At 51.2% G+C, this 23,205-nt stretch overlaps 1 protein-coding gene across 1 annotated transcript in view; it reads right to left on the minus strand.

The window, feature by feature from the left end:
- The window catches only part of LOC140427114 (uncharacterized), a 687,008-nt gene that overhangs the window by 532,259 nt on the left and 131,544 nt on the right, over positions 1–23,205 (minus strand). The window contains exons 9-10 of the mRNA XM_072512644.1: positions 17,667–18,005; positions 17,319–17,588 (exon numbers count right to left, since the gene is read on the minus strand). Of these exons, the coding sequence (XP_072368745.1) occupies positions 17,319–17,588; positions 17,667–18,005 (609 nt within the window). The remainder of the gene's footprint in view (positions 1–17,318; positions 17,589–17,666; positions 18,006–23,205) is intronic.

Here is a 23,205-nt window from a genome sequence, read left to right on the forward strand (position 1 = left end):
CAAGTTTCAGATTTGCGGATGATAATACTCTTAAATCACTGTAAAATTGCCAGAAGGAATCATTTTATTAGCACAGGTGTCGTATCCAGCAAAATAGTTTTATTATTGAGCCAACCAACGATGAAGAAAGCATATGCCAAACTTGACATGGAAAGCGATGAGGCCATGAATTGGGACAAACTGTGGATTTACAATTTACACAGTCTGGACACTATTGCATTCCCTTAATGAGTCCTAATTTTTCTTTTAATGCAATTAAGAAAGTACTGTTAGTATCAGTGACCAGAAATTTAGAAAACAAAAAATGATTGTGTTAAAGTTGCATGAGCAATTTTCCCATCCAACTTCACAAGGATTAGAAATTTTGCTCAGACATGCAGGTATGAGAGATGAGAGATGAAGAATATACCGAACTTATAGAACAGATAAGTGATAGATATGATTTATGTAAGAACTACAGAAGAACACCATCATGATCCACAGTGAGTATACCCTTAAGCAACAGGTTTTAATTAAGTGGTGACTGTGGATCTTCAGGTGTGGGAAAAGAACATTTTCATTTCACACTTTGTAGATTTTGCTACTAGTTTTAGTTAGTCGACAATTGTACATAGTAAAGAAAAGAAAAGAATTGTGGAACAGATAATGGAAAAATGGATAGGGTCCAGAATGGGGCCACCAGCAAAGCTTCTTGCTGATAATTGGCGGGGAGTTCGCGAACGCAGAATTTCAGGGTATGTGTGAGAATCATGAACTTAATACTTATTAGTACAGCTGCTGAAAGTCCATTTAGTCACAGTGTGTGCAAGAGAAATCACGCTGTGATAGATTAAATGCTTCGTAAATTGTAAATTAACTTTGGCTGTCACATGGTCTGTCTGTGCAAAGAATTCACTACAGATGGTAGGGGGCTAAAGTCCATATTAGTTGTTTTTGGGAGCAATCCCAAAATTTCTTCAGTCATGATTCATCATGCTCCAGCTTGGTACGGGGCCATGATTAGCTCTGTCTTTTTCTGAGCATTTAATGAAATCACTCGGGCAGGAGAACGTTCCTTGAAGCAGAATTCTCAGCAAGAACCTTTGGAGAGCTTTGAGGCACAATGTACAGCCATCGGAAACTATTTTCAAACAGAAAGTCATGGCATACTATATCATAGATGGATTTAACTATTGGAAAGGTCCAGGAAAGGTTATGGGTATAGATGGCTCCAACAAATTAAGATAATAATGAATAAAAGATGCAAACCAGCAAGAATTGTGCTGTTGGAATGAATTTGGAGCGTACACAGAGGTCCCAGATAGGGGACAACGAGTCCTATCTCACATGGTTAGGCATGGAAAAGGTGTCTCCTGATGGAACCAGGCTGGGGACATGAGGTTTTGAAGAAAACTGAGTGACCAAGAAGCAAGGATAGATTCACCGTCAGCAGGAAAGATTATTTTGAAGATATTTTTAGTTGTGATAGCCACAAATGCTTGAGAATGCAGGTAGATAGATATTAAAGCTGCTTTCTTAGAGGAACATCAGCTTCAAAGATAAATATTTATTTGTCCTCCGAGAGAGGCACAAACATAAAAGGTACACTGGAAGTTAAATATATGTGTATACGGAATGAATGACAACTGAAGTGTTTGGTATTCCTTAGCAAAGTTGGTTTCGTTAAAGTTGGGCAGACCCTGCAAAGGTTTATTGGCACCATGGAAGGAAACAAAAGAGTAAGAACACACACTAATAGATTCAAAAACAGCTTCTTCACCACTGTTACCAGACTCCTGAATGACTCTCTTATGAACTGAACTGATCTTTTCACACATCTTCTCTACTGAGTAGTACTACATTTCATATGCTTCACCCAATGTCTGTGGCCATGTGTTTAAATTGCATATTTATTGTATGTCCTATGTTTTTCAGGAATGGAACGATCTGCCTGGTTTGTACGCAGAACATTACTTTTCACTGTACCTTGGTACACTTGACAATAAATCTAAATATGATCTAATCTATTGGGAATTTTCCTGATATATTTGGATGATTTTTGTGGGGTGGTAGTAGTGAATTTGAAGATGTTGTTTTTAATGGGCTTAGAATGGGCTTCAAGTTTAGAAGTCAGGGGCGAAATTCTCCCCCAACGGCGCGATGTCCACCGACTGGCGCCAAAAACGGCGCCAATCAGACGGGCATCGCGCCGGCCCAAAGGTGCGGAATGCTCCGCAATTTTGGGGGCCGAGCCCCAACATTGAGGGGCTAGGCCGGCGGCGGAGGGATTTCCGCCCCGCCAGCTGGCGGAAATGGCGTTTGTTGCCCCGCCAGCTGACGGAAATGGCGTTTGTTGCCCCGCCAGCTGGTGCGGAAATGCGGCGCATGCGCGGGAGCGTCAGCGGCCGCCGACAGTTTCCCGCGCATGCGCAGTGGGGAGAGTCACTTCCTCTTCCGCCATGGTGGAGACTGGCGGAGGCGGAAGGGAAAGAGTGCCCCCACGGCACAGGCCTGCCCGCGGATCGGTGGGCCCCGATCGCGGGCCAGGCCACCGTGGGGGCACCTCCCCGGGTTCAGATCGCCCCGCGCCACCCCCCCCCCCCCCCAGGACCCCGGAGCCTGCCCACGCCGCCTGGTCCCGCCGGTAAATACCAGCTTTGATTTACGCCGGCGGGACAGGCAATTTCTGGGCGGGACTTCGGCCCATCCGGGCCGGAGAATTGAGCGGGGGGTCCCGCCAACCGGCGCGGCCCGATTCCCGCCCCCGCCCAATCTCCGGTACCGGAGACTTCGGCGGGGGCGGGGGCAGGATTCACGGCGGCCAACGGCCATTCTCCGACCCGGCGGGGGGTCGGAGAATGATGCCCCAGGTCTCTGGCACATTCAAATACATTGGATTCGAAATCAGGCAGAGTTGTTCACATGTCACTCTACATCAGCAGCCTTTCTTGGAGAATATTAACCCCACAGCAATTACTCATGTTAAGGCCTCACAAAAGGTTATGGCAGCTTCTAGAACGGAAAAAGAGGAACTCCAAAGTTTAATTGGGCATCTGAATTGGTTAGCAAGATAAACAAGGCCGGACACCAGTTTTGATGTTTTAGAAATAAGCACACAAATGAATAATCCTAAGGTTGAAGAAATTGTTAGGGTAAACAAAACATTGACAAAATTAAACTTGGAGAATTGTGTTTTGAAATTCCAATCTTTAGGTGATATTAGACAACTGAAACTGATTGTTCATAATGACATATCTTATAATAATAACAATCTTTCATAGTGTCACAGTCGGTTTACATTGCCACTGCTGGACATTGCCGCTTTAAGTAGCTGCTTAGGAATACAAAAAAGCACGAAAAGACAGAACTCAGGAGAGGTTACGATAGTCCCCATCCCACAAAATATGACAGTGTGTATGGAAAGGCTCAGTAAACTAAGGTCCACCACACTTAGAAAACAAAAAGGGACGGTCAATAGAGAATTAAAGGTGCTATATTTAAATGCGCGCAGTGTACGGAACAAGGTAGATGAGCTTGTGGCCCAGATTGTGACTGGCAGGTATGATGTGGTAGGCATCACAGAGACGTGGTTGCAGGGGGTTCAGGACTGGCATTTAAACATCCACGGATTCACAACCTATCGAAAAGACAGAGAGATGGGCAGAGGGGGTGGGGTTGCCTTGTTAATTAGGAATGAAATTAAATTAATAGCACTAAACGACATAGGGTCAGATGATGTGGAGTCTGTGTGGGTAGAGTTGAGGAACCACAAAGGCAAAAAAACCATAATGGGAGTTATGTACAGGCCTCCTAACAGTGGTCAGGACCAGGGGCACAAAATGCACCACGAAATAGAAAGTGCATGTCAGAAAGGCAAGGTCACAGTGATCATGGGGGACTTCAATATGCAGGTGGACTGGGTAAATAATGCTGCCAGTGGACCCAAGGAAAGGGAATTCATTGAATGTTTACAGGAGGGCTTTTTGGAACAGCTTGTGATGGAGCCCACGAGGGGACAGGCCATTCTGGACTTAGTGTTATGTAATGAGCCAGTCTTGATTAAAGATCTTAAAGTAAGGGAACACTTAGGAGGCAGTGATCATAATATGGTAGAATTCAATCTCCAATTTGAAAGAAAGAAGGTAGAATCAGATGTAAAGGTGTTACAGTTAAATAAAGGTAACTACAGGGGCATGAGGGAGGAACTGACGAAAATCGACTTGGGAGCAGAGCCTAGGGGGAAAGACAGTAGAACAGCAATGGCAGGAGTTTCTGGGAGTAATTGAGGACACAGTACAGAGGTTCATTCCAAAGAAAAGAAAGGTTATCAGAGGGGGGATTAGGAAGCCATGGCTGACAAAGGAAGTAAGGGAATGCATCAAAGCAAAAGAGAAAGCCTATAATGTGGCAAAGAGTAGTGGGAAGTCAGAAGATTGGGAAGGCTACAAAAACAGACAGAGGATAACAAAGAGAAATAAGGAAAGAGAGGATCAAATATTAAGGTAGGCTAGCCAGTAACATTAGGAATGATAGTAAAAGTTTCTTTAAATACATTAAAAACAAACGGGAGGCAAAAGTAGACATTGGGCCCCTCCAAAATGACGCTGGTAATCTAGTGATGGGAGACAAGGAAATAGCTGAGGAACTAAATAAGTACTTTGCATCAGTCTTCACAGTAGAAGACATGAGTAATATCCCAACAATTCAGGAGAGTCAGGGGGCAGAGTTGAATATGGTAGCCATCACAAAGGAGAAAGTGCTAGAGAAGCTAAGACGTCTAAAAATTGATAAATCTCCGGGCCCAGATGGGCTACATCCTAGAGTTCTAAAGGAGATAGCTGAAGAAATAGTGGAGGCGTTAGTTATGATCTTTCAAAAGTCACTGGAGTCAGGGAAAGTCCCAGAGGATTGGAAAATTGCTGTTGTAACCCCCCTGTTCAAGAAGGGAACAAGGAAAAAGATGGAAAATTATAGGCCAATTAGCCTAACCTCGGTTGTTGGCAAGATTCTAGAATCCATTGTTAAGGATGAGATTTCTAAATTCTTGGAAGTGCAGGGTCGGATTAGGACAAGTCAGCATGGATTTAGTAAGGGGAGGTCGTGCCTGACAAACCTGTTAGAGTTCTTTGAAGAGATAACAAATAGGTTAGACCGAGGAGAGCCAATGGATGTTATCTATCTTGACTTCCAAAAGGCCTTTGATAAGGTGCCTCACGGGGGACTGCTGAGTAAAATAAGGGCCCATGGTATTCGAGGCAAGGTACTAACATGGATTGATGATTGGCTGTCAGGCAGAAGGCAGAGAATTGGGATAAAAGGTACTTTTTTGGAATGGCAACTGGTGACGAGTGGTGTCCCGCAGGGTTCAGTGTTGGGGCCACAGCTGTTCTCTTTATATATTAACGATCTAGATGACGGGACTGGGGGCATTCTGGCTTAGTTTGCCGATGATACTGTGGTAGTATGTATTGGGGGTCATGTGGGACTGGAAGCCCTAATGTCATTGGCTGACAGATCCCGGGTCCTGGTTGGCCGTTGACCTCATACTCCGCCCTGAAGGCGAAGTATAAGAAGCCGGTGCCTTCCCCCGCAGGCCAGTTTACTATCGGGCTGCTGGGGAACAGACACGCTTAATAAAGCCTCATCGACTTCACTCTATTCGTCTCATGGAGTCTTTGTGCGCTACAATTTATTAAGCGTGCCTAAAAAGGACTATGGAGCTCAGGATCATTCCAGAATGCCTGAGGATCAGCCCCTCCATGAGACGAATAGAGTGAAGTCGATGAGGCTTTATTAAGCGTGTCTGTTCCCCAGCAGCCCGATAGTAAACTGGCCTGCGGGGGAAGGCACCGGCTTCTTATACTTCGCCTTCAGGGCGGAGTATGAGGTCAACGGCCAACCAGGACCCGGGATCTGTCAGCCAATGACATTCGGGCTTCCAGTCCCACATGACCCCCAATACATACTACCACATTCACCCCTTGTCAAAAATGAACCCGGCGGGGTGATGCTTCGTATGGTGGTAAGGGTTTACAGGGCTGGTGCTGGGAGGATAGAACAGTTACATGGTAGTACAGTATTGGACAGTATCGTCCTGTTACAACTATTTACAGAGGGTATAGGAAAAACAAAATGTTCATTGGACAGTCCATCTTTGTTTTACATCGACGCCACAAGTCGGTCGGGCGGTCTGGTCGTCCGTGTCGATCGCCTCGCCCCGGCGGTGGTGGTGGTGCTTGTACCAGCGTTGTCGCCTCCGGGAGCCGCACGGTTTCAGCTGTCGGTGCAAAGGGGAGGGGGACTGATCCTCCTGGGAAGGGGGCGGTCGCGGGGTGCGGCGGTGGCAGGAAGGGGGGCGGTTGGGTTGATGGTGTCGGGGGGGTGTGCGTGGTGCCGGCGGGCGCTAGATCCCGCAGGGAGACCGTGTCCTGTCGGCCGTCGGGGTACTCCACGTAGGCATACTGGGGGTTTGCGTGGAGGAGGTGAACCCTTTCGACCAACGGGTCCGCCTTATGTGCCCGCACATGCTTTCGGAGCAGGATGGGTCCTGGGGCCGCCAGCCAGGTCGGCAGCGATGTTCCAGAGGAGGACCTCCTAGGGAAGACAAGGAGACGCTCGTGCGGCGTTTGATTAGTGCTTGTACATAATAACGACCGGATGGAATGGAGAGCGTCCGGGAGGACCTCCTGCCACCGTGAAACTGGGAGATCCCTGGACCGTAGGGAACGTGGCCCGTAACCCATGTTGATCAACCATTCGATCCATCTCCCGTTGGAAGACCGAGACCCCGTTTGTGACGCCAAAAGGGACCCGTAGGAAATGGTATAATCGCCCGTCTGCCTCGAAGGCTGTGTACTTGCGGTCACTTGGGCGGATGGGGAGCTGATGGTAGGCGGACTTGAGGTCCACGGTGGAGAAGACTTTATACTGGGCAATCCGATTGACCATGTCGGATATGCGGGGGAGAGGGTACGCGTCTAGTTGTGTGTACCTGTTGATAGTCTGGCTATAGTCAATGACCATCCTTTGTTTCTCCCCTGTCTTCACTACTACCACCTGCGCTCTCCAGGGACTATTGCTGGCCTGGATTATGCCCTCCTTTAGTAGCCGCTGGACTTCGGACCGAATGGAGGTCCGGTCGTGGGCGCTGTACCGTCTGCTCCTAGTGGCGACGGGTTTGCAATCCGGGGTGAGGTTCGCAAACAAGGACGGGGGTTGCACCTTGAGGGTAGCGAGGCCGCAGATAGTGAGTGGGGGAATGGGGCCGCCGAATTTAAACGTAAGGCTCTGTAGGTTACATTGGAAGTCTAAGCCCAGCAAGGTGGGGGCACAGAGTTGGGGAAGGACGTTAAGTTTGTAGTTTTTGAATTCCCTCCCCTGTACCGTTAGGGTAACTATGCAGAATCCCTGGATCTGTACGGAGTGGGATCCTGCAGCTAGGCAAATCTTTTGTGCGCTGGGGTAGGTAGTTAAGGAACAGCGTCTTACCGTGTCGGGGTGTATAAAACTTTCCGTGCTCCCGGAGTCGACTAGGCATAGCGTCTCGTGGCCGTTAATTAGGACCGTTGTCGTCGTCGTCTGGAGAGTCCGGGGCCGAGCCTGATCGAGCGTAACCGAAGCGAGCCGTGGTTGTAGTAGTGGGGTGTGGTCCGTTGTTGCCCTCCAAGATGGCGTCGGGGATGGACAAAATGGCTGCCCCCATACATCGAACGTGGCTGAGGGTTCGCAAGGTGGCGTCGGGGGTGGACAAAATGGCCGCCCCCATGCGTCGTACAGGTCGGGGGCGGTCCAAGATGGCGGCGCCCCTCCTCCCCTCGTGGTGGTCGGGACCCAAAATGGCGGCGTCTGCGGGTCGCACATGGTGTGCTGGGGGGTCTGGGGAGCGCTAGGACCGCGCAGAGTTCCTTCACTGCGAGCGCCAGTGCCACGGGCGCTAGGACCGCGCGGAGCTCGCTCACTGCGAGCGCCAGGGCCGCGGGCGCTAGGACCGCGCGGAGCTCCCTCTCTGCGAGTTTCAGGGCCGCGGGCGCTAGGACCGCGCGGAGCTCCCTCTCTGCGAGCGCCAGAGCTGCGGGCGCTAGGACTGCGCGGAGCTCCCTCGCCGGGGACAGCGGTGGTCAGGGCCCAAGCCGGCGGCGCCGGCGGGTCAGTCGTGGGGCCGCGAGCGCGAGGAGCTCCCTCACCGGGGACAGCGGCGGTCGGGGCCCAGGTAAGTTGCGCCGGCGGGTCAGGCGTGGGGCGCGGGACGGGGGTGAGGGCCCAGGTCGGCGGCGCCGGCGGGACAGGCATGGGGCGCGGGATGAGGGCCCAGGTCGGCGGCGCCGGCGGGACAGGCGTGGGGCGCGGGGTGAGGGCCCAGGTCGGCGGCGCCGGCGGGTCAGGCGTGGGGCGCGGGGTGAGGGCCCAGGTCGGCGGCGCCGGCGGGACAGGCGTGGGGCGCGGGGTGAGGGCCCAGGTCGGCGGCGCCGGCGCGACAGGCGTGGGGCGCGGGGTGAGGGCCCAGGTCGGCGGCGCCGGCGGGTCAGGCCTGGGGCGCGGGAGGGGGGTGAGGATGGCGTTCGGGACGCGAAAGACCCATTCCTCTCCATGGAGAGTGTTGGCCGGCACCCAAATCGGGAGCGCCGGCGACGGGTCGTACATGGACTGCGGGGAGGGGGATTGGGGAGCGTAGGCGGCGTGCAGGGCTCCCAGTTCTCCCGGGGCCGCGGTGGTCGGGACCCAGAGCGGCTGCGCCTGCGGGTCGCACATGGCGTGCTGGGGGGGTTGGGAGGCATAGACTGCCTGTAGGGCTCCCTGTGGCCCCGGGACGGCGGCGACCACGCGGGATTGGCACACAACCGCATAATGACCCTTTTTCCCGCAGCTTTTGCAGATAGCTGCGCGGGCCGGACAGCGTTGTCGGGGGTACTTCGCCTGGCCGCAGAAATAACAGCGGGCGCCCCCGGTGCGACTCGGCGTTTGGGCCGCGCAAGCCTGTGGGGTGTCCGGGGGGGGGGGTTTGCCGCGACGGGTACGTACGGGGCCCAATGGCCTGCCGCGCGGTCGGGGCCGTAGGCGCGGGTAGCGCGGCGTAGAACTCGTCCATCGATTCTTCGGGAGCTTGCCGTCTCGTCGCGAGCTGGTAGCGAGCGTAGATTTGGTTAACTGGGCGGACATAGAGACTTTTCAGTGCTGCGAACGCCGTCTGGAAATCGTCGGTGTCTTCAATGAGGGTGAAAATCTCCGTGCTCACCCTCGAGTGCAGGACCTGCAGTTTTTGTTCGTCTGAGACCCGGCCGGTGGTCGGTCTGAGGTAGGCCTCGAAGCAAGTCTGCCAGTGTTTGAAGGCTGCTGCCGCGCGCATGCGCAGTTCGGTCCTGCATAGAGCGCGCCTGCGCGTCACGTCCCTCTGCGTCGACGTCCCCTCTTTTGCCGCGTACAAGCACGAGAGGCCTTGGAAAGCGTGCAAAATGGCCACCCTCGTCCGGGCCGCGGGCCGGGAGGAACTCAATCGACTGGACCCGCTCGGCCTCGTAGGACCCCTGCCGTGCCGATTCGGCCGCCTGGAATTGGGAGTACCGGCTGGTCGTGTTTTCGTGGAGGACGCAGGTTTCGATGGCAGTGGCTAGGGTGAGGCTCTTTATTTTGAGGAGCTGCTGGCATAGGGTGTCCGAGGTGACGCTAAAAACTATCTGGTCCCAAATCATGGAATCAGAGGTGGCCTCATAGCCGCAGGACTGCGCGAGGATACGGAGGTGTGTCCAAAAAAATTTAAAAGCCTCATCCGTAACCTGCAGGCGCTGCAGGAAGAGGTACCTCTCGAAGCTCTCATTCACTTTGACGCTGAAGTGTTGCTCAAGTCCCAGTGGCGATGCAGGCGTCGACTTGGTCGCCGGTGACTCCGGGAGCGTGTAGTCCTCATCTTCATCCCTGTGTGGAACCAATTGGAGGATGGATCGTCCTGGAGCAGGGGCTGTGGTGAGGTGCGCTGGGGGGTGGATGGGTGGCGCTGGGGCAATTGGGAGTGGGGGGGGGAAACCAGCTGGTGCCAGGTCCCTGAGGGAGATGTGTCTTGACGGCCGTCGGGGAACGCCACGTAGGCGTACTGCGGGTTTGCATGGAGTAGCTGTACCTTCTCGACCAATGGGTCTGCCTTGTGGAGCCGCACATGCTTGCGGAGGAGAACGGGTCCTGGAGCTGCCAGCCACGTTGGGAGCGAAACCCGGAGGTGGACTTCCTGGGGAAGGCAAGGAGGTGTTCATGGGGGGTTGCATTGGTCGCAGTGCAAAGTAGCGATCGGATGGAGTGGAGGGCGTCGGGGAGGACCTCCTGCCAGCGGGAGACCGGGAGAGTTTTAGACCATAGGGCCAGCAGGACGGCCTTCCAGACCGTCCTGTTCTCCCTCTACACCTGCCCGTTTCCCTGGGGGTTGTAGCTGGTCGTCCTGCTCGAGGCAATGCCCTTGCTGAGCAGGAATTGATGCAGCTCATCACTCATAAAGGAGGATCCCCGGTCGCTGTGGACGTAAGCGGGGAAACCGAACAGAGTGAAGATGCTATTGAGGGCTTTGATGACTGTGGCAGATGTCATATCGGGGCATGGAATGGCAAAGGGGAATCTGGAGTATTCGTCGACCACGTTAAGGAAGTACGTGTTTCGGTCGGAGGAGGGGAGGGGCCCTTTGAAATCCATGCTGAGGCGGCAAAGGGACGGGAGGCCTTCACCAGGTGCGCTCGGTCTGGCCGGTAGAAGCGCGGCTTGCACTCTGCGCTGACCTGGCAGTCTTTGGTGACCGCCCTGACCGCAATGTAGTAGGGTAGGTTGCGGGCCTTTATGAAGTTTAAGAACCGGGTGGCCCCTGGGTGACAGAGACCATCGTGTAGGGCCCGGAGTCGATCCACTTGTGCGCTGGCACATGTACCTCGGGATAGGGAATCAGGGGTCTGGTTAAGCTTACCGGGGCGATACAAAATCTCGTAATTGTAGGTGGAGAGCTCGGTCCTCCACCTCAAGATTTTATCATTTTTGTGTTATTGAACATGAAGGCAATCGACCGTTGGTCAGTGAGGAGAGTGAATCTCCTGCCGGCCAGATAATGCCTCCAATGCCGCACAGCTTTAACGATGGCTTGGGTCTCCTTTTCAACGGAGGAGTGCTGAATTTCGGAGGCATGGAGGGTGCGGAAAAAGAATGCCACGGGTCTGCCTGCCTGGTTGAGGGTGGCGGCCAGAGCGACGTCTGATGCATCGCTCTCGACTTGAAAGGGGAGGATCTCGTTGCGGCCTTGGCGATGTCGGCCTTGATACGGTTGAAGGCCTGGTGAGCCTCGGCCGTCACGGGGAAAACTGTGGAGTGAATGAGTGGGCGGGCCTTGTCTTCATAGTTCGGGGCCCACTGGGCATAGTATGAGAAGAACCCCAGGCATCGTTTGAGGGCCTTGGGGCAGTGGGGGAGGGGGAGCTCCATGAGGAGGCGCATGTGGTCGGGGTCGGGCCGCAGAACTCCATTTTGCACAACATAGCCAAAGGTGGCTAAGCGGTTGGTGCTGAACACGCACTTCTCCTTGCTATACGTTAGGTTCAGGAGTTTGACGGTGTGGAGAAATTTGAAAAGGTTAGCGTCGTGGTGCTGCTGGTCGTGGCCGCAGCTGGTGACGCTATCGAGGTACGAAAAGGTGGCCCGCAGTCCATACCAGTCAACCATTCAGTCCATCTCCCGTTGGAAAACCGAGAACCCATTAGTGCTGCCGAAGGAAACCTTAAGAAAGTGGTAAAGGCGGCTGTCTGCTTCGAAAGCAGTGTATTGACGGTCTGCCTTGCGGATGGGGAGCTGATGGTAGGAAGATTTCAGGTCCACTGTCGAGAAGACCCGGTACTGTGCAATCTGATTGACCATATCAGATATGCGTGGGAGGGAGTTCGCGTCGAGCTGCGTGAACCAATTGATGGTCTGACTGTGTTTTTCCCCAGTTTTGACAACGACCACTTGAGCTCTCCAGTGGCTGTTGCTGGCCTCAATGATGCCTTCCCGCAGGAGCCGCTGGACCTCCGACCTGATGAAGGTCCTGTCCTGGGCACTGTACCGTCTGCTCCTGGTGGCGACGGGTTTGCAATCTGGATGAGGTTTGCAAACAGGGTAGGTGGGTCGACCTTAAGGGTCGTGAGGCCGCATACAGTAAGGGGTGGTAGGGGCCCGCTGAATTTCAGAGTTAGACTTTGGAGGTTGCACTGGAAGTCCGGCGGAGTAGCAGGCAGCACAGAGATTGGGGAGGACGTAGAGCCGGAAGTTGCTGAACTCTACGCCCTGGACGGTGTGGGTGGTGGTGCAGTACCTCCGGATCTCCACGGAGTGGGATTCTGAGGCCAGGGAGATTTGTTGGGTAATGAGCTGAACAGCGAGGGAGTAGCGCCTTACCGTATCGAGGTGGATGAAGCTCTCCATGCTCCCGGAGTCGAGAAGGCAAGGTGTCTTTTGGCCATCGACCTTCACCGTCATTGTCGCGGTTACGAGGTTGTGTGGCCGTGACTGGTCGAGCGTGATGGAGGCGAGCAGCGGCTGGTGTTGGTGGGCCCCGGGCTGTTCGGTGGCGGTTGCGAGCGATGAGCGGCCCGACGAGCAGGGGTCCTGAGGCGCCGTCGAAAATGGCGCACGTGGCAGGCAGCGTTAAAGATGGCGGTGCCCACGGGCTGCACGAGGTCTGATGGAGAGAAGATGGCGGTGCCCACGGGCTGCACGTGTTCTGATACGAGGAAGATGGTGGCGCCCACGGGCCGCACGTGGGTTGTGGGGATGAAAATGGCGGCGCCCACGGGTCACAAGTGGGAGGGTGCAGGAACAATGGGGCTGGTTACAGCGGCGATCGACCGGGTCTGGCACACCGCAGCGAAATGTCCTTTCTTCCCGCAGGCCTTGCAGATTGCGCTCCGTGCCGGGCAGCGCTGCCGGGGATGCTTTGTCTGCGCGCAGAAATAGCACTTGGGCCCTCCGGGGTTGGTTGGCTGCTGAGCGGCACAGGCTTGGAGTTGGCTGGGGGCGGTCGCTGGTGGGGGTCCATGATGTCCAGGAGGGGAGCGCCGTGCGGTCGGGGGCATAAATTTGTACATTACGGGAGGCTACTGTTAGTGAGGTCGTGTGTTTCTTGATCGCCGCGAGGTCGCGTGTACCCCCTTCTTAGAGGCGCTGGCGGATGTACGCCGACCCTATGCCCGTAAGGAAAGAGTCCCTGATTAGGAGTTCGGAATGTTCAATGGCCAAAATGCCTGGCAATCGCAGTTCCTCGCCAGGGCGTGCAGGGGACGCCAGAAATCTTCCAGTGACTCACCAGGGAGTTGTTGCCGCGAGGACAGGAGGTGCCTGGCGTAGAGTTTGTTGATCGACCAGGTGTAGTTCTCTTTCAGAAGCGCCATGGCCTCAGTGTAGTTGGGCGCCTCCCGGATAAGGGGAAACATATCGGAGCTCAACCGTGTGCACAGGATCTGGAATTTCTGTGTTTCTGAGCGTTGTTCTGTCGCTGATCCGATGTAGGCTTCAAAGCAAGCTAGCCAGTGGGCGAAGGCCGACGTGGCGTTGTCTGCTTGAGGGTGGACCTGCAGGAGATCTGGCTTGATGCGTAGGTCCATCGCTGTAAAATCTCTGCTTAATAAATTGATGCACTATCAATAACGACGAGACGAAAGCAGAGAGTAATCGAGGCTTTATTACACAGAGATCTGTTGCCTCCTACAGCTGCTGCCGAAATGGCTGCAGCTCGGTAAGCACACACATTTATACCCTGCCTACTGGGCGGAGCCAGCAGGCAGGAATCTACCCCCGTACCTGTAGTACAGGTTTTGATGAGGGAACTAAATGTATCATCTCCAATTTTGCAGATTACACAAAGTTGGGTGGGAAGGTGAGCTGTGAGGAGAGATGCTGGAGCAGGATTTGGACAGGCTGAGTGAGTGGGCACATGCATGGCAGATGTAATATAATGTGGATAAATGTGAGGTTATCCGCTTTGGTAACAAAAATAGGAAGGCCATTTTTATTTGTGTGGGTGTAAATTGAGGGAGGTGAATACTCAGTGATACCTTGGTGTCCTCGTGCACCAGTCGCTGAAAGTAAGCCCGTACCTACAGTAGGCAGGAAAGAAGACAAATGCTATGTAGGCCTTCATAGCGAGAGGATTTGAGTACAGGAATAGAGATGTTTTACTGCAAATGTATATGGCATTGGTGAGGCCACACCTGGAATATTGTCTGCAGTTTTGCTGTCCTTATCTGAGGAAGGATGTTCTTTCTCTGGAGGGAGTGTAGCAAAGATTTACCAGGCTGATTCCTGGAATAATGGGACTATCATATGAGGAGAGACTAAATTGGTTAAGATTATAATCATTGGAGTTTAGAAGAATGAGAGGGAATCTCCTAGAAACTTACAAAATTCTAACAGGATTAAACAATGCAGATTCAGAAAGAATGTTCCCAATGGTGGGGAAGTCCAGAACTAGGAATCATAGTTTGAGTATCAAGGCTAAACATTTTGGGACTGAGGTGAGGAGAGTGGTGAATCTGTGGAATTCGCTACCACAGAAAGTAGTTGAGGCCAAAACATTGTGCAATTTCAAGAAAGAAATAGATATAGCTCTTGGGGCTAAAGGGATCAAGGGTTTTGAGGGGATCGCGGGATCAGGATATAGAACTTGATGATCAGCCATGGTCATAATGAATGGCCGAGCAGACTCGAAGGGTCGAATGACCTCCTCCTGCTTCTATTTTATATGTTTCTATGTTTATATACTTCAATCAAGTCATCTCACACATTTCTGAACTCCAGTGGAAACAAGCCTAGCACCTTTCCTCATTAGACAACCCCCTTATTCCAGGTATCAAGCTAATGACCTCCTCTGAAATGCCTTAAACGTATTTACAACCTTCCTTAAATAAGGAGACCAAAACTGCACACAGTGGCTGGACTCTGCACCATCCACCATCAGTACCAAGGTCCCCAATGTGGTGGTTAATTTTAATAACCCATTTGCATACATTTAGCGGGTCTGGCACTCTATTCTGCAGTCCTCCATGACTCGCTTGAGTGATTGAAATGTACTGAGTATTTAGAATACACTTACCTCTCTTTGATGTGGTTAATGGTTGTAAACATTGGGGTTTCAGCACTGGAGTCACTCATCCATGAAAGAGATGAACAAATTAAGGCTGCAGTTTTTTGTGGAAGCCGTAAATCACAGCCTACTACTAGAAATGAATGAATGGCTTGCAGCTACCGGATCTGAGGGGTTTAAACATAGGTTACAGCTGTTCCTTTTCCAGGAATGGACAATTGGTGCTTCTAGGTAAGTGTTGCAACTATAATTTCTGTCACTGCCCTTGTCTGGACTTCTCTCTAGCTTGCAGACAAGGGTTTCTTTTCTGTGAGGTAAATGGGCCAGGGGATCCAATAGTTAGGGGGTCTTGGTGGGGGAGTTCCTGTAATTAGGGAGTCCCTTTGGGGACCTGTCTAGCTGGTATCTTTATGGGGGAGGGTGGGGGTGTTCCTTTATTTAGGGGGTCCCTGGGAGGGGGAGGGCGGTCACCCTCGAGTGGATTTTGAGGCAACTTCCTTAATGAATTACCCCATTGGCCCACCGTGAGGTTCACCATATCGGGTTCACATTTGGTGATACCTGTAGTAATCCCCGCCCATGTGATTCCCAGCCCAGAGGACCAGAGAATCACAGAGGGCTGAAGAATAGGGTGCTGGGCCTGCTAAGTGGATGCAAATAAGATTAATTTAAATCCCTCCATCGCCATGCAGGTACAAACCCCAATCCCGCCACCAGCAGGGGGGTTCCGATTCTCCGGACACCCGATTCTCCATCCCATCGGGAAATGCACCTTGGGTGTCCCAGGAAGGAGAATTCAACCCGTGGTCTGACCAATGCCTTGCATAACGGAAGCATTAACGCCGGACTTGATATCGAGTCCTTGATATCAATTGTAAAATGTTGAGGCCTCAGCACGGTCCCTGCCAATTCGAAAATACCCATTTATGCATACTCTGTTCTCTGCCAGCCAGCCAATCTTCTGTCTCAGCTCATATGTTATTCCCCAAACAATGAGCTTTTATCTTCTACAATAACCTTTGATGTGGCATCTTATCAAATGCCTTCTGGAAATCTAAGTATAGTATATCTACAGGTTCCACGTTATCCACAGCACACATCACTCCTCTGGGTCACTTCAGTTAATTTTTCCAGTCTTAAATCAGAACAGTATCTGAATAATGGAAACTTAATACAGAAACATTGGACGCAAGTTCTGTGCCCCTGTTTTGACTGGAATCTGTATTTCCTACATGATTTTCAAATAGTTGGCCCTGATGTTAGTTAACCAGGATTAATGATGTGTGACTGAATGTTGTAGTCCTGTACCCTCAGACTCCCAACTCTATTACTGCCTACAATTCAGAGGCAAACTTATTTCAAAACAGGAAACCTAAAACCAAAGCTTCCAGGAGTTTGCTTTGTTGATTCATTCTTGGGATGTGGGCATCGCTGGCTGGGCCAGCATTTGTTGCCCATCCCTAACTGCCCTTGAACTGAGTGGCTCGCTAAGCCATTTCAGAGGGGGGCAGTTAAGAGTCACCCACATCGCTGTGTGGGTCTGGACTCACCTGTCAGCCAGATTGGGTAAGGATGGGAGATCTCCTTCCCTGAAGGACATTCGTGAACCAGATGGGTTTTTGCGACAATCCGTAATGGTTTCATGGTCATCATTACCAGATTGTTATTGAATTCAAATTTCATCATCTGGATTCGAACCCAGGACCCCAGAGTATTACCCTGTGTTTCTGGATTACTAGTCTCGTGACAATACCACAAAGCCACTCCTTAAAAGTAACCTGTAAAAAGAGCAATTTGGAAATTGAACACAAATTATTTCTGCTCCCTTCCTGAATTGACGTTGCATATATCTGGAACGTTGGGACAGGATTTTGTATGATGGGTTTTCCTACCCAGTCGCCAAGCCTTAAATCAGCCAATGGCAAAACATTCACCCCCATCTGGAGAGGGCATCCCGGCTCTGAATGTTGCCGGCCAGTCTGAAGGGTCGGCAGATCTCTGATTCCAGCAGCACCACTGGGAAACATGACTCCAGCTGAGACTGCACCCACTCCTGTAGAAGAGCCAGGAGATAGCTAAATTGGAAGGTTCTGACTGACAGTTTTGTAGAAGGATCACAGATTCGAAACGTTAACTCTGTTTCTCTTTCCACAGATGCTGTAAGACCTGCTGTGTTTATTCAGCATTTCCTGCTTTTATTTCAGATTTCCAGCATCTGCGGTATTTTGCTTTTATTACAAAGATTATAATCTGAAACACTTACCATTCCCCTTCAGATAATGTGGAATGAAAATCTTGGGGGTGCGTTGATGAAACAAAACACATGCCCATTTCCTGCTGCCTCTCTCAGCTTTCTGAATGATCAGTCTCAATGATTTCTCTTCCCCATTCCGTCCATTCAATGTCTTCTCGAGAACAGTTTTCCCATCACTGCTGATCCAAACAAGTCTCATTGATTCAGTGACATCAGAGACAGAGCAGGTCAGGGTAACGGTGTCTCCCTCACTCACTGCATCAGATGGTTCAGCCGTGACTGTGTAAACAAGAAAATCATTTAGATTTTAAACAATGACTTGATCATTGAAAACAACAGCAACATTCTGTCTCCTACCTTTAACTGTGATTAGTGTGACTGTCACCATTTTAGATGTTCCCAGAGAACATGTGTAAACTCCAGCATCTTCAAACAGGACAGGGACAATCCTCACTCTGAAGTCCTTGCCATTAAAATTTGTCTCTGTGGGGACCAGTCGATCCCCAAAGTCAGTCCTGTTTACTTTGATGGGCTGAGATTTGTAAGTAGAAGCGATTTCTTTCTCTTTATTCTGAAAATAACGCGACGACCAGGTCCATTTAGTTTTATTATATTCAGAAATAACTTCACAAATCAGGTCGAGTTCACTGTGATTTGTGCTTGACCGATAAAGTGTGTATTTAATATTGTGTAAATCTGTAACAGAGACAAGAGAAGATGTTAGATTTTTATAGCTGCTGAGATACAGATCTTCCGAATTTCCACAGTGACAAACATCCCTTTTGCCATTATTCACTGGGAGGACAGCATTGAGACAGGGAAATTGTCTGGGAGCTGGATACACTGGCTATTCACCCAGATTGACCATTGTTTAAACACTGGGATGTGGAACAAAGTCCATCAACCCCACACATGGACCCCATCAAATGTGATCAAATAAAGACATAGACAGATCTGTCAAGTATTGCGAAATCAGACTAGATTGATACAGAAATCTGTGAGTGTAAACTTGAGCAAGGCTCAAATGTTTAGCATTTTGAAGAGCAGTTAGCTCTTGGTCAAGTAAAATAGTTGAGCTTCATGTAAGAGTAATTAGCATGTTCATATTACATTAGGTTCATACACAAACATACAAATTAGAAGTAGGAGTAGGCCATTCAGCTCCTCTACTTTGCTCTGCCATTTAATGGCTACTCTGACTGTGGCATCAATCCACTTCCGGGTCACCCCGATAACCTTTGACTCCCTTGCTGGACAAGGATCTGTATCTGTGCCTTCGCCTCCACTGCTTTCTGGGGACAAGAATTTCAAAGATTCACAACACTCAGAGAAAACATTTCTTCTCATCTCCATCTTAAATGGGAGACCCCGTATTTTCAAACTGTGTCACTTTAGTCGTCATGGAGGAGTCTGGAAAGGAGAGTTAACAAAATGGTTTATTTTCAAGAAGAATATTGTTACAATTAACAGTCCCAGTTGGGGCTACTCTCCAACCCAACTCCCACCTGGGCCTGGTTTTATGATCCTGAATTCACCAGCCTGCAGATGGGACTGCACCCTTCCATGGGGGAGCTCACTACACGAGGCTCACAGGGTGATTAATCGGGGCAACCCCGTGGGTCTCGTGTGGGTTATAACATGCCCCCAACCAAAGTCCGTATGTGCCTCTGAAGACGGGAGATCAGGAGGATGTCTGCTCCTCTTTGTCCGTGGCTGCACTTCTAGTGGCTGCGGTGCTGGGTCGGGAGTGTTTAGCACGGCAGGGAATGTCAAAGCACAAAGAACAATACAGCCCTTCAGCCCTCCAAACCTGTACCGGTCATGATACCACTCTTGGCCAAAACCCTCAGCATTTCCTCTTGCCGTACCCCTCTATACCCATACTATCCATGTGTTTGTCAAAATACCTTTTGAACGCCGTTAATGTATCTGCTTCCACCACCCACCCTGGCAACGCGTTCCAGGCACTCACCACCCTCTGCATAAAAAACCTGCCTCTCACATCTCCGCTAAACTTTGCCCCGCGGACCTTAAACCTATGCCCCCTGGCGACTAACACCTCCACCCTGGGAAAGAGTGCCTGCCATCCACTCTATCATTGTCACTCATAATCTTGTGGACGTCTATCAGGTCACCCCTCAACCTCTGTTGTTCCAATGAAACCAGTCCGAGTCTATTCAGCCGCTTCGCATAGGTAACACCCTCCAGACCAGGCAACATCCTGGTAAACCTCCTCTGCACCCTCGCCAAAGCTTCCACATCCTTCTGGTAGTGTGGCGACCAGAATTGTGCGTAATATTCCAAGTGCGGCCTTACTAAGGTTCTATACAACTGTAGCATGACTTGCCAGTTTTTATACTCGGTGCCCCGTCTAAATAAGGCAAGCATTCCGTAGGCTTTCTTGACAATCTTGTCCACTTGTGTTGCCACTTTCAAAGATCTCTCTGGCTTTCTATATTCCTAAGTGTTTTGCCATTTGCGGTATATTTCCACTCCATGTTAGACCTACCAAAATGCATTACCTCACATTTGTCTGGATTAAACTCCATTTGCCATTTCTCTGCCGAAGTCTCCAACCTATCTATGTCCTGCTGCATCCTCTGACAATCCTCAACACTATCTGACACTCCACCAACCTTGGTGCCATCCATGAACTTACTAATCAGACCAGCTACATTTTCCTCCAAATTATTTATATATTCTACAAGCAACAGAGACCCGAGCACAGATCCCTGTGGAACACTACTAGTCACAACATTCCACTCGGAAAAACACTCTTCTAATGCTAGCCTTTGACTTCTGTGACCGAGCCAGTTCTGTATCCATTTGCCACCACGCCTCTGATCCTGTTTGACTTCACCTTTTGAACCAGTCTGCAATGAGGCAACTTGTCAAAGGCTTTACTGAAGTCCACGTAAACAACACCCTCCCCTCATCAATCATCTTTGTCACCTCCTCAAAAAACGCGACCAATTTAGTGAGGCACGAACTCCTCGTCACAAAACCATGCTGTCTATCGCAAATGTCTCCATTTGTTTCCAAATGGGTATAAATCCAGTCCTTGAGAATTCTCTCCAATAATTTACCTACTACCGACATGAGGCTCACCGGCCTATAGTTTCCAAGATTAATCTCTGCTACCTTTCTAAAACAGCGGTACCGCATTAGTTATTCTCCAGTCCTCTGGGATCTCACCTGTAGCCAATGAGGATACAAAGATGTCAATCAAGGCCCCAGCAATTTCCTCCCTTGCTTCCCTCAGAATTCTAGGCTCAGGAGACTTATCTACTTTAATATCTTTTAAAAGACCCATACCTCCTCCTTTTTGATGTCAACGTGACCCAAACTGTCCACACACCCTACCCAAGAAACATCTTCCACAAAATCCTTTTCTTTGGCGAACACTGATGCAAAGTACTCATTTAGTACCTTGCGCATTTCCTCTGGCTCAACACATAAGTGGTCCAATCCTTTCCCTGGCCACCCTCTTGCATTTTACGTATGAATAAAAAGCTTTGGGATTCACCTTAATCCTATTTGCCAAGGACATTTCATGACCCCTCCAAGCCCTCCTAATTTCCCACTGAAGTACCTTCCTACTTTCTCTATAATCCTCAAGGGTTTTGACTGTCCCCACCCTTCTAGGTCATACAAAAGTCTCCTTTTTCTTTTTGACGAGGTCCACAATATCCCTTGTTATCCAAGGCTCCCTAAACTTCTCATACTTATCCTTCATTCTCTCAGGAACATGATTTTCCTGACGCCTAATCAACTGGCACTTGAAAGACTCCCACATGTCTGATGTTGATTTACCCTCCAATAGCCACACCCAATCCAAATTCTTCAATTCCTGTCTAATGTTATCGAAATTTGCCTTTCCCCAGTTTAGCACCTTAATGCGAGGGTTGCCCTCATCCCGATCCAAAAGTACCCGAAAACATACGGAACTGTGGTCTCTACACCCGAAATATTCCCCGACTGAAACCTCAACCACCTGTCCAGTCTCATTCCCCAATACCATGTCCAGTACAGCCCCTTCCCCTAGTTGGCCTACCTACATATTGCATCAAGAAGCTGATGCGACCATCAGTTCACGTGAAACAGAGGGTAGATGTAAACTGTGGCTTTAATCGACTATAACAGTGCCTGCCTGCGACTACTCTGCTACTGAGAGCCGCCTACAGGGCTACTGCTCTTTATACCTCCCCTCAAGGGGAGGAGTCAGGGGCGGAACCCACAAAGGCACCAACATGATACATCACAGGTAATACCTCACAATGGTCCATAGGTGGAGCCCTCATGGGCAACAGCGTGGTACAGTTACATACATGGTGAATGGTTACTGCAATACATTCATCACATTCACCCCCTGTTAAAAAAATGAACTCCGGCGGGGGTGAAGGGTTCACAAGTTCAGCCTATCCGGCGCCCGGATCGTGCGCTGTGATCGCCGGAGCTCTGGTATCGCAGCTGGCCCGGGTGTCGAACTCATCCGTGCGGGCGTGGGTAGTGAGGTTGCCGGTGCATGTACAGACGCAGACTCCGGGAGCGTGTCTTCTGGAGCTTCGTTCCTGTGGGTCAGTGAAGGGGGAATGGGGGTCAGGGGGGGTATGGGTGCCATGTAGGGGCGGGGGCGCTGGTCAGTGTAGGCTGGGTGGGGTAAGTTGGGGTGGCGGTGGTAGTGGAACCTGCGGGCGCTAGGTCCCGGAGGGGAACCGTATCCTGCCGGCCATCGGGGTGTTCTATGTATGCGTACTGGGGGTTGGTGTGTAGGAGCTGGACACGCTCGACCAGGGGGTCGGACTAATGGCTCCTGACGTGTTTACGGAGTAGGACGGGCCCCGGTGTCTTCAGCCAGGACGGAAGCGAGGCCCCGGAGGTGGATTTCCTGGGGGAAACAAACAGGCGGTCATGAGGGCTCTCGTTTGTGGCCGTGCAAAGGAGGGCCCTAATAGAGTGGAGTGCACCGGGGAGGACCTCCTGCCAGTGGGAGACTGGGAGATTCCCAGACCGTAGGACCAGGAGGTCGCGTTCTCCCTCTCCACCTGCCCGTTTCCCCGGGGGTTATAACTGGTAGTCCTGCTCGAGGCGCTGCCCTACCGAGCAGGTACTGACGCAGTTCGTCGCTCATGAACGACGAGCCCCGGTCACTGTGAACATACGTGGGGAAACCAAACAGGGTGAAGACACTATGTAGGGCTTTAATGACGATGGCGGCGGTCATGTCGGGGCAGGGGATTGCAAAGGGGAAGCGAGAGAATTCGTCAATGACGTTGAGGAAATATGTGTTGCGGTTGGTGGAGGGGAGGGGCCCTTTGAAATTGATACTGAGGCGCTCCAAGGGTCGGGATGCCTTAACCAGGTGGGCCTTATCCGGTCGATAGAAGTGCGGCTTGCACTCCGCGCAGATCGGACAGTCCCTGGTCATGACTCTGACCTCCTCTGTGGAGTAGGGCAGGTTGCGGGCCTTGATGTAGTGGAGAAGCCGGGTGACCCCAGGGTGGCAGGGGTCATCGTGGATAGCCCGGAGTTGGTCATCTTGCACGCTGGCGCAAGTGCCGCGGGACAGGGCATCTGGGTGCTCGTTGAGCTTCCCAGGACGATATACTATCTCGTAATTATAGGTGGAGCATTCGATCCTCCACCTCAAGATCTTACCATTCTTGATTTTGCCCAGCTGCGTATTATCGAACATGAAGGCTACCGATCGTTGGTCGGTGACGAGGGTAAACCTCCTACCAGTGAGGTAGTACCTCCAGTGCCGTACAGCTTCCACAATGGCTTGGGCTTCTTTTTCGACTGAGGAGTGTTGAATTTCAGAGGCGGTGAGGGTGTGTGAAAAAAATGCTACTGGCCTGCCTGCCTGATTGAGGGTAGCGGCGAGGGCGAACTCTGA

Source organism: Scyliorhinus torazame, chromosome 7 (genome assembly GCF_047496885.1).
Source record: "Scyliorhinus torazame isolate Kashiwa2021f chromosome 7, sScyTor2.1, whole genome shotgun sequence".
Lineage (NCBI taxonomy): Eukaryota > Metazoa > Chordata > Chondrichthyes > Carcharhiniformes > Scyliorhinidae > Scyliorhinus > Scyliorhinus torazame.